The 11962-nt window shown below is 36.9% G+C and overlaps 1 protein-coding gene across 1 annotated transcript; it reads left to right on the forward strand.

Moving 5' to 3' along the window:
• Positions 1 to 1661: 1661 nt before the first annotated feature.
• Positions 1662 to 11518, forward strand: usp3 (ubiquitin specific peptidase 3). Its single transcript, XM_023955789.2, has 15 exons — positions 1662 to 2132; positions 2384 to 2444; positions 2895 to 3032; positions 5557 to 5640; positions 5735 to 5816; positions 5937 to 6016; positions 6626 to 6739; positions 6969 to 7082; positions 7193 to 7342; positions 7511 to 7617; positions 8085 to 8165; positions 8262 to 8380; positions 8453 to 8566; positions 10159 to 10226; positions 10723 to 11518. The coding sequence occupies exons 1-15, from the start codon at positions 2042 to 2044 to the stop codon at positions 11072 to 11074; spliced, it is 1755 nt and encodes a 584-aa protein (XP_023811557.1). The 5' UTR covers positions 1662 to 2041; the 3' UTR covers positions 11075 to 11518.
• Positions 11519 to 11962: the final 444 nt, after the last annotated feature.

Raw genomic sequence — 11962 nt, forward strand, 5'->3', positions numbered from 1 at the left:
TCCAAATATGTGCAGCCAGCGCTGAACGACCCAGAGGAAGTGTTAAGTTTAGGATTACTGGTCACAATTAAGCTGTGTTCACACCGAACGTGATTCGGACAGTAGAGGCGGCCAGTTTCAACGTTAAGTCAATACTACAGATCATTGTGGAGTGTTTTGTGTTTGTGTATGTCTTCTGTGAATTTTCAATTTCCTGTATACTTTCTTTGGCATTCGGCGCAAACAGTAAAGTAAGAATTTCATTGTGCAGGGAAACCCGTTTCTTACTGTGCATATGACTATAAACCCTTTGAATCTTGACTGCAAAAACAGTGGACAGCTCAACCCACTGTTTCTCGCACTCCCAAATAGGAAGTACCATTGATTCCTGATACAGGCGCCGCCATGTTGAAACCACTCAACAATGATTGGCCCAGGTCGCTCTGAGTCATCTTATCTATGGCAACTACTGTCGCCATTGCCATACATACGATGACTCAGAGTGACTGGGACCAAAGTGCTTTCAACATGGCGGCGCCTGTATCAGGAAGCAATGGTGAGGGATTTTGCCTCATTTTGTGAGACCCAGAGGTAAGGAATTTTCAATGGGTGGGATCATACCTCGATTTGTCTATTGTTTTCACAGTCTATGGTCCAGGCCCGATCTGACGTCCAGCTGCACGATTTGCTGGACAGGTGCTGAGCAAAGGTCTGGCAGCAGCCCGATTTCAGCAGTGCGGCGTGATTTGGTACCCATCTGAACCCAGTTGGGTGAAGGCATGTACACCCTGGACAGTCTGTTGCAGGGCCCATGTAGCTGGAGCGATCGCGATCACTATGCCGGCTCCTGGGAGGCAAGCTGGCGTCCAGACAGACCTGCTGCAGGATGGGGAGCCAGCCTGCTCAGGCCTCCTCAACTTCATGTTATTTTTCTTATTTTCATCAAGGCAATAATAAAAAAAGGTCCCCTGATTTTATTCTTGTTTTAATTTTTACCCTTTCTGGTTAATGTGTAACAGAAAAGGCAAGAGGGAAACTGAAAGGACAGATTGTGTATTCTTTTTATTTATTTATTTATTTATTTATTTATTTATTTATTTATTTATTTATTTATTTATTTATTTATTTATTTATTTATTTATTTATATATATATATATATATATATATATATATATATATATATATATATATATATATATATATATATATATATATATATATATATATATATATATATATATATAATTGGTTACACGTTTTGTTTCATTGTGTCAAAAAATAGTGTTTACTCCAGCGTGGACAACAAAAGGCTATATTCATTGACCTTTTTTTAATAACAAAAATATTTCCCTGTACTGTGATACGAACAGAATAAATTGTTAATACAATAATCAGTAGGCGTCATGAAGGTATTTTAGGTTTTGTGTGAACTATATTTATCACGGTTAGAACAAAAATACATAATTTTCTACCCAACTTTGAAATGTCAAATGAACTCGGTGCCGATAAAACAAATAAACTTGCTGTTTACGCATTTGGTTATTTATTTTTTAATTAAGCGCTTCCAAAATATAGAAAGTCAAATTCTGACATATTTGTTAGATTGTTGCCCCAAAGCCACGGAAACAAACGATCACGGAAGTAGCAAACCAATTTCCTCTGGCGTTTTGTGGCAGCAAACGGGCGAGCCGATTGGCATTACGTCACTTCCTGAAGTTATTTCCATTTGTTTGTTGTTTCGAGAGCAAGCAGTAACCTGCTTCGTTACTTACCACAATATCCTCAGTTTTATCTCAATGTGATTTAAAGTGTGTTTTTTTCCCACTAGTAAAAAAAAAAAATTGAAGAAATTGCCTACTCTTAAACGTATGTTTTGTGGAGCGCTTACCAAACGTGTTGGCGTAAGCAAAGACAGGAAAACGTGCTCCTTGCGGTCAGAAGTAGTTGGCCGGCTAACGAAAGCTAGCTAGTTTTTACTTAATTGGCTAACTATTGTTAGCTACCTGGGTCCTGGTAGCATTAGTGTTGGTTTGTTGGGAGAATCTCTCGAATGCAAAAATAATGGAGTGCTCTCACCTAAGCCTGAATATAAGCTGTACCACTGATTCACCCAGATTCCCCAATGGCACACCGTCGTCCTGGTGTTGCAATGGTAAGAAAGAATGTTGCTCTTCCTTCACGTTACGAACACGAACCAGAGTGTAAACAGAGCTCGCGGCGTGATCACGATAGCATTAGTGTTAATCTTAAACATGCTGTGCTGAAGTCGACAACCGGAACCACAGGGGCAAATCAACATAATTATATTATCTCAACGCTGAACAAAAACACACTATTTAGTTAGTTTTCTTTTCAACCTGTAAACAGCAAAGTAGCGAAAGTAAACGTGATGTTTGTGCCCAGTGTGCAGGTCTAATAAGAGTCCTTGGATCTGCCTTACCTGTTTGATGGTGCATTGTGGGCGGTAAGTTGATTTCTTTGCTTTTCCCCGTCCTTCCTCCTCATCTTTGTCAGAATAGCCAAACTTGAGCAGTGTTTTATACTTGATGGTGTTGGTTTAGAGGAGTGATTCAGTGATGGTTAAGATCCATTTTTAAAAAAAAAGAAGAAGCAGTTATTCTGTCAGGTGTTGGGCTTAACTGTTGCAAGTCTCAGCTGGTTTAAAGTGAATGTCATTTTTATTAAAACACTTATAAACAACCTCAAATCTTTATGTGTGAAGTTACTAATTTATAGAGGCCTTAGAGTTGTTGGTTTTTTTTATATGTATATAAAATGTGTCCTACTTTTAAATTTTAATGGGAATCTTTAAAATAAATTACAGTGAAAATGTTATTCTGATCAAATAATATACTTGAGAATACATGTCTTTTTTTCTTTTATGTATGATTTGTTTCATTTTTTTTAAATATAGATATGTGAATGGACACGCGAAGAAACATTTTGAGGACAACCAAGGTCCTGGCTTTTGTCAAAGGAAGGGTGACAGGCAGGAGAAGGAGAAAACCCAGCATTCTCTGTGCATGGACTGTAGCAGCTTCAGTGTATTTTGGTAGGTTTTTGACATTTTTGTTTCATGCATTGGTGTCTGACAATGAGTTATATCGCCAGAGGAGACACGCCCGCTTGGGAAACCTTGCACACGGTGGTGGAGCGCGACACCATCTTGGTGAGGTCGACGGTGCCCACATGGCAATGATTTCTACAGCCTTTGTGGCACCTAACTAGTTTTTATATAATTTATATATATTTATGTTTATATATATTTATACATACATATATATAAATATATCATATATATGTATATCATTTATGTATATATATATATATATATCTCATTTGTTGTTGTTAATAAGGAGAAACAGGCAGCCTTAAAAGGTCAAACTTTAATGAAAAATGCATAGTTGCAGGACTTCTAACAAAAAACTATTATTACAAAAAAAATGTAAAAAAAATTTTTAGCATTTAGAGGTTTTAGACCTCTTTGACATGTAATTTTAATTATTTAGAAAAGCCCAACAATAAGTCAAAAGGAAGTCAATAATGATAATAAATAATAACAAAATATACATAAGTCAATAATTCTAATGATAATAATAAATCAATAATAAACACTACTAATAATAAATCAATAGTAATTCAATAATAATAATAAATGATAGGAATAAATCAATAATAAGTCAACAATAAGTCCAAAAGTTAATAACAGATTTACACTTTAAAAAAAAAAAGAAGAAAAAAAAGAAAGAAAAACAATAGATTGACTAATTCATGTGAGTGATCAATTTGGTGTTACACAGATGGTATGGTGTTGGGTTTCAAGCGAACAGTCTGGCCAGTCTTATCAAAATCTGTTTCCACAAAATGTTTTGAGCATAGCCAGACTGTATTACTAGTTGGTACCACAGTGATCCATCTGGGTTAGCTCTTTTGATAGCTAAGGCCCACATTTTCCTTAAGTCTGAATCCATTGGAAACCTGCAAGAAAAGTTCAGTCACTGAGTCAGAAATGTATAAATCTATATCGCTATAATAGCTTGGCCCTAGTATCCTGTATACTATAATATGTACATTTATGTCGACAGCAAATTATACGTACATTATCCCTACATGTTGATAATAGCCCTGCAGCATCATGCATGTCAATGTGTACTATTAATGATGCCCCTGCAGCATTAAAAGAAAAAAAATTATAATACTTACCTGTGAAATGTTATGCATTCCTACTACGTGGACTAATTTCTTCGATATTGGCAGTTGGAACCCCCACAATGAAGTGGCATTTTGCAAAAAATGTGTTCACGTGCATGTACTGCAGCAGCAAGGTTATTATAGTTAACGAAAACGAACGAAAAAACTAAAACTAGAACTGAAAAAACATTTTCGTTAACTAAAATAAAAATAAAAAGGAGAGTTTTAAAAAAAACGAAAACTAACTAAAACTGTTTGTTGTGTGTATAAAACGAACTGAAACTAAATAATATCAACCCCAAAAAATACTTCGTTTTTGTCTTTGTTAATACATAAGTCTTTTGGGTTGAAATAAAATCTATTTACTTCACGCTGCTAGTTTTACTGTGTATTTGACCCCTACGGCATCACGTTGTCTGTGACGTCACATGATGTCTGTCAGACACTGCCGGCTAGCGTGGTCATAGACATTTACATGAGCGTGATGGCTGCATTAAAAGTTGGGAGAAAGCGGGAGAGTCCTATTTGGGACTTTTTTGACTATAACAGCGTCGAAAACTAAAGTAAGTGCCTTGTAGTCGAAGCAGGAGACAAAATTTGTGGAACGCTCCTCAAAGGGAAAAACCCTACGAATCTAAAAGTACATTTAAAAAGCGCACACAAAAACGCAAATCAACAGTACCTAGACAAGCTAGCCTGTCGCCCGCCCTCCCCCGAAAAAGAAGCGAGAGCAGATAACGTAATGCTGTTATCGGCTGTTATATTTTAATTTAAGGATGGTTGTCCTTGTGTCCTCTGAATAATAAGTGTTTCAAAATGTATCTTTGGTTGAGTTTTTATTATACAATACTTATTCCGGTGATTTTGAATCATGCACCTGACAAATATCCTAATTTACAAAAAAAAAAAAAAGAAGAAACTAAAACTAATAAAAACTAAACTAAAACGAAGCAATTTCAAAAAATAAAAACTAATAAAAACTAGTAAAGCTGCCTCTAAAAACTAATTAAAACTAAATAAATTTAAAAACAAAAATTCAAAACGAAATAAAAACTAAAACTAATAAAAAATCCGAAACTATTATAACCTTGTGCAGCAGTGAAATTACCTCACCAAGATGGCGGTGCTCTCCTCCCATGAGGAACCATGTGATTTCTCCTCTAGCGATATAACTCATTGGTGTCTGATCTCAAGAGACATTTCAAAGCTTTATGTATTTAAAGGACGAATTTAAGCATTTTCAAATATTTGTTTAGTTTTTTGTTCATACTACGGTAAAACATGGCAAAATATATCATATATGTTTCCCACAAAGGTTTCAGGTGTGTAAATAGAGCATTATTGTTTTTATAATAATGCTCTGTATCAGTGATTGTTTTTTCTAGTTACAGATGTGATGACTTTGTTGTCAACGACACGAAGCTTGGACAGGTTCAGAAGCTGAGGGAGCAGCTACAGAGTTTAGAAAAGTAGCAACACATTTCCAAAATAAATAATTGTATTTTTAATTTTTTTATCATTATTATTCTGTATTTACCGTTTTGATGTTTGGTGTTGTTGCAGTTCTTTACTTATGGGAGACCGACAGAGGAAAAGGAAGTTTCAGGAAAACTCGGCTTCAGATGGAAAGCTATTAAAAGACGGTGTAAGTTCTGCTTGAATGCTGTTTGATTTCCTAAATATACACAATTCTTCCTTTGTTCTTCTTCTCCCACAAATGTTGATTGGAAAATATTCATCTGCTTCTCAATCATTTTTCTTGCAGGAAAATGTGGCTCTAGGTGCAACAGGTCTGCGGAATTTGGGCAACACGTGCTTCATGAATGCCATTCTGCAGTCTCTCAGGTAAACTCCAAACTGAGGCCAAGTATGTGGGTGGTAGACTGGGATTGCAGCCGGAATCAGTAGCTCATCCCCTGTGGATTCAGGGCCCCGCGACCAGTCATCCTTTATTAATACAGTATGGGGCACACAGGGGGATTATAGAGACTGCTTGAAACAAGACCAGTTTTGTCAGCGAATGCATTTACTCCGTTGTATTTTCTTTTTTTTGTGTGTTTAGTTCAATCCAAGTAAATGTTGCTTAACACAAGCATTGATCTCATTCTTAATTTATTTTCTTGTCAAATTAACTCATGTATTTTAAAATCATCAAGAGATTTATTTCAATAATCCAAATGCAATGTATTTGGATTATATTGGAAGAAGTCAGAAATTAAAAATGATTCATTCAAAGCAGAAAAATGCTGCAAACTGGATGCTTTTGTTTTGAAAATATACAGCTGCCTGACAAGTCATCTGTTTACATATCAACTCAGTAAAGCCACATCTTTATTATGGTAAATGTTTTAAAGGTTAAAATCCACATGTGTTTAAATGTTCTTTGTGTTTTGCAAAATATAATCAAGGTGTTGGATGTCAAATTGGTGACTTCTTAATGTGTTTGCTTGACAGTAACATCGAGCAGTTCAGCTGTTACTTTAAAGAGTTGCCTGCAGTTGCTCTGCGCAGTGGTAAGACTGCAGGAAGAAGGATGTACCACACCCGCAGCCAAGGGGACAACAGTGTGTAAGGTCCTCTTCTGACGGAGGGAGAATTTATGGGCATTAGTCTGGCATTGAACTCTGCTATTGTATAATTTACAAGTCAGTTTTTTCTTGGTGTGTCCTACTTTTTGTCTGTAATACACCATAGTCTTACTTTGATCACTAAGGGTCTTGATCTGTTAAGATAGGGGGGTAAAGTATTATTGTTTGAAAGAAGGCTGCCTTTTCTGGTCTTACTTTCCGTCAAACAGGTCTTTGGTGGAGGAGTTCAGGAAAACTCTCTGTTCTTTGTGGCAAGGAAACCAGACTGCCTTCAGTCCAGATTCCTTGTTCTATGCCATTTGGAAAATCATGCCAAGTTTCAGGTACAAGTGCGCCGTTTCCTCCCAACTTAACCATGAATGTACTGTAGGTGCCACGTACCCCAGACCGATGTCTTTACACATGTGTAATTCAGAGCTGCTTTGTTTGACAGAGGCTACCAACAGCAGGATGCCCATGAGTTCATGCGCTACTTGCTGGATCATCTCCACAGGGAGCTTCAGTACAGCCGCAACGGGGCGTCGCACCCAGTCTCTCCTCAGGATGGAGTCAGACTCTCATCTGCTGAGGGAAAATGTTGCACGTGAGCCAATCTAACCTCAAAGCAACTTATCTGTTTGCCTGTTTTTGTAGCTCTGTTTCATGCCACTGTGCACAAGTTGATTTTGTGTTTCATGACTGCTTATTTCTCATATATAATATAATAAAATATAATATAATAAAACTGTTTTGTGCCCTTTGGTCTTTACAGAAACGGGGCTCCCAGTGTCGTCACATCTATTTTTGGTGGTTTACTTCAAAATGAAGTGAACTGCTTGATTTGTGGAACAGAATCCCGGAAGTTTGATCCATTTCTTGGTAAGACATCTAAAGTTTAGAAATAGAATAGAATGGCTTTGTTGTCACTATAAACATGTACAATTCGCATCACACGCGCATACAGTGAAATGAGAGCCGCTCACTGTTCAGTGCAAACATGCATGAGAAAAATAATTTCACAAAATAAAATAATTTCCCAAAAAAGAAAAGTACAATTTATAAAAATGTACAATAATTATTTTTTTTGCCGAGGAGGTTTTACTTTCAGCCAAGAGGTAGGTAAAGATAAAAACTGCTATGCCCATGATAGCAGAGATATATTAAACTGAAGTACAGAGTAAGTACAAATAACAAAATAAGTACAAAGAACAAAAAAAAGCTCATTTCCTTTTTTGAGCATGGTGTAAGCTCTGTTTCTGCCATTATTTTTCCAGATTCTGAGGGCATGCAAGTGTCATGTATATTCACATGAAGAATGTTTTTTCTTTTTTCTGTTTTGGACTCAGATCTGTCCTTGGACATTCCCAGTCAGTTCAGACAAAAGAGAAGCAAAGACCAGGAGCCAAGCCCAACATGCACCCTGCGTGGTAGTTTTTCTAACTTTTTTTCTTATTTTTGTTGCTCTGTTCTTTTGATATTTTAAAGCAAAATTCATGAATATATTTGGTAAATGTTGTTTTTAGACTGCCTATACAGCTTCACTGATCTGGAAGAACTTGATGAGACAGAGCTGTATTATTGCCATAAGTGTAAAAAACGGCAGAAATCGACAAAGAAATTTTGGATCCACAACCTACCTAAGGTAAAAGAAAACCAGCCTTGTTTTATTTGAGTACGAGCAGCTGTGTATTCAAAATATTGTTTTCATTTGTAGGTTTTATGTCTGCACCTAAAGCGATTCCACTGGACGGCCTTTTTGAGAAACAAGATTGACACTTATGTGGAGTTCCCACTGAAAGGCCTGGACATGAGGGGCTACTTACTCGAGGTGGGCTTGGACGAGAACAGAAGTTGATCAGAACCTTTCACTGTTCTGTTATTCATCCTTTTGCTAAAAGATAGTTTACTTGGCGGCTGACCAGCACAACCACTAAAACTGGTCTGATGTCAACAACAACTGACTCTAGGCGTAAAAGTGCAACTATTGTAGTTTACAGAGGTCGTAACAACAGAAAAAGGGGGATTGGTACAAAACAAGATGTGATTTATTGACATATACGTATATATTTTTCAGAAACACCAGCTTTAACTATAGGTATGTTTACACATTTTTACACAGATAAACCTGCAGAAAACTTGAACTCCTCATACTTAATGTGGGCTAAAGATTGTATGAAGACTGAAACATTTTCCAAATCCTTGGTGGAATATTTTTTTTTGCCTCTGCTCATTACAACCCAGTCTTTTTTTTCCAGCTTCATGCCTTTTGAAGTAAAGTTTTTGTTTGAGAACTTAAAACAGAAGAAAAGAACCAGGAAGCAAAATATGAGGAACATCCTGGAGTGTCCTTATATGTAAACCCTGAGAGACGACTAAAATATATGCATTTAAATTTACACACTTCAATTTCATATATCTCTACATTTAATCAAAAAAATATTTGATAATTGAAAGTTAATTATGAATCCGCATTTGTGAATAATAAAAAGGAAATCTTAAAAGCTAAAATTCTTGGCGTGTCCATTTGAAGATGATTTAGTGGATGAAGAAGCTCAGATAATACTTTTTTCACCATGAGAGGGTGATAAGACCACATATGGATGTTGGAAAGATACATTTTATAAGTTGTATATATATGTATATATACACACACACACACACTTACATCACAATATAATTGGAAGTTAGATCAGAAATTCGTGCGTTTGTTCTGTCCGTTCTTTTTCTCCAAGCAGAAACACTTTTTTTTTTTTTTTGCTGATGCAGCCGTAAGACTTTTTTGATGGACGTATAATCTTCATATGCTGTCATTAAAATCTCCGACTCCGTCTCGCTAAAGTGTAGCGCTCTTTTTTTTTCTCCACGCGTTTCCATGGTGACTCCGGAAATCGGCTATCTATTGAGGATGTCTTTATGTACTTGCTGTGCACGCGCATTAACCCAGGGTTACCAAGTTGAGCGTAATTACGCTAACTCATATCCAGTCTTTTGGAACCAACATACCCAGAGTAAGCAAGTTCAGGCGGATTTCAGCCAGAGTTCAGGGTTAAAGTCAGGGTAGTTTAAACATGCTTTCTGGAATACCCTCCAGGGCAGTGATTGCAAGCTCAAAGTTAGTTAAATTGAATGACCTTTACTGCAGTTACAATAAAACATCCACAAAAATGTATACTATTAAGTTGTTTTAGATGGGTTTAGTGGTTACAGCCTAACTCCAGGTTTAAACTTCTGATTTTCAGTTCTAACAAGGACTACATGACATATTTTTTGAATATCCTAATAAATTTGACTTATTGTAACTTTTGGAAAAAAAAATTCTCTGATGCATACATTTTTAAAAGGCCATATTTGAAACTAATGTGTTTGAAGAAAGCTGTTTCTACAAATTCACTATTTTGTGTTTCTTTTTTATGCCGTTAGCCAGAGAATTCCTTACCAGGGAGTTGCCTGTATGACCTTGTGGCTGTTGTGGTCCATCATGGATCCGGGTGAGAAGATACATTTGCTGCTGTTTGGCTTTAAATTTTAAGCTGTATTATGTACGTTTTTTATGTGCTTTTTTTCCCATATCTTACTGGTAAAGGAATTACTTGGATGAACTTTATTATGCTGTTGGTTGAAATGTGGAAGCTTTTTTTTTTTTTTTTGATGAACTCAGTCCCTTTACAAAACCAGAAGAGCATAATTTAATCCAAATTGACCAGTCTGTGAGCTGTGTTCATTCAGAAAATCATTGTTAAAACATTTCAGACCCAATTTAGTCAAAAGGTTTTGGGAACAGCTGCAGTTTAACATTTCATGCAGACAGTGAATGCTGATTGGCCTCAGACTTGAGTCCTTGATAATTGAGTTAAGTTTAAGATGTTGCTGTTTTAGCTTTGGCCTCTGAGTGGCAGTGTTGTGCTGCTGCTTGGTGGTCAAACGACATTAGAAGTCCTGTTAGCACAGGAGTAAGAAACCTTGACGTGATGCGTGTGTTCACAGGGTTGGATCGGGGCATTATACAGCATATGGCAGCCACGAGGCCTGCTGGTATCACTTCAATGACAGCACAGTGACTCTGACCAATGAGGACACGGTGAGGAAGGCCAAGGCCTACATACTCTTCTATGTGGAGAGGACTGCTGAAGTTCCCTCAGACAAGGTTGCCGCAGACGGGGCGGCGACGGGCGATCCTGACGTGGACGAGGCACCGACACACAGTGTTTCATTTGAAATGAACCCTCAGGCCAACAGTGCAGCAGATTCGGCACAGACAGACATGGCTTTAACGGACGCAACTGCTGCACACATTGATACTTTGGAGGAGGAATGTGCCAAGCCATGGCAGGTTTAAAGGAGGCTCCAACAGAAGAGCCGAGCTTAGATCAGACTGGAACAGAGGAGACCCTCCAAGTTCTAAAGACGGTTGCACCATGATTCTGTCAGACTTCACTGAATTATGTCACTTTGGTTTTTCCTAAACCACATTTTAAGGTTTTTTACAGTATTTTATCATTGTCATAGTTAATCTTCCAGTTTAATGTACTGCATCTCTTGTGTTTATTGCTTAAAAAAGAAAAACATGTTTAACTTGCTGCTTCTAATTGTTGTTTCTGTTTAGTTTGTCTTTAGATTTTTTTCTCAAAGACTTCCTCTGCTGAGGTAGATGTTTGTGTATTGGATTTCAAAGGTGATTGTTAAAGGTAATTATGTCGAGACTTAGTTTTGTTAAATCTCTGTCTGTCCAATGTGTAGAGGACGGAGTCGTTGTGTCAAAGAGGGTGTTTTTGTAACAGTTCTTTGCCTTCGTGTCCTTTTTTCTTTCAGTTTTCTTCTAAATCTGTATATTCCACAGTAGAAACCGTGGTTTTGTTTTCCAGTTACTTGAGGACTCGTAGTGTTGAGCTGTTATAGCAGGGGATCATGAACCATGAAAAAACTTTCCAACATTGTTTGTTCGGTTTCACACAAGCGAAATATCATTTTATCATCTAAAATGGGCATTCAGAGCATATAATAAAAATAAGCAGGTGTTAACATGACAAAATTAAGAGGAATATTCAGTTTTTAATTTTGAAGGCATCTTTCTATGAAGCTCAAGGTTAAATAAGCCAAAATGATTTATAGTAGGTGCCAGATCACATGGAAGAAACAAATGTGTTTTAGTTGCTGAAAGGAACAAAAATCCTTTTAACCACCAGGTGCTAACATGATTTTTTTTGTCATTTAATGTGAGCAGGCT

The sequence above is a fragment of the Oryzias latipes genome, chromosome 6, assembly GCF_053564925.1.
Source record: "Oryzias latipes strain Hd-rR chromosome 6, Olatipes_Hd-rR_3.1".
Lineage (NCBI taxonomy): Eukaryota > Metazoa > Chordata > Actinopteri > Beloniformes > Adrianichthyidae > Oryzias > Oryzias latipes.

Bases quoted from the DNA above. Each gene is read 5' to 3' on its own strand.
- usp3 (XM_023955789.2), top strand. From the start codon at position 2,042: ATGGAGTGCTCTCACCTAAGCCTGAATATAAGCTGTACCACTGATTCA. The intron at 6,017-6,625 runs GTAAACTCCAAA...TTTGCTTGACAG, and splicing joins GCCATTCTGCAGTCTCTCAG to TAACATCGAGCAGTTCAGCT. The intron at 7,618-8,084 runs GTAAGACATCTA...TTTTGGACTCAG, and splicing joins GAAGTTTGATCCATTTCTTG to ATCTGTCCTTGGACATTCCC.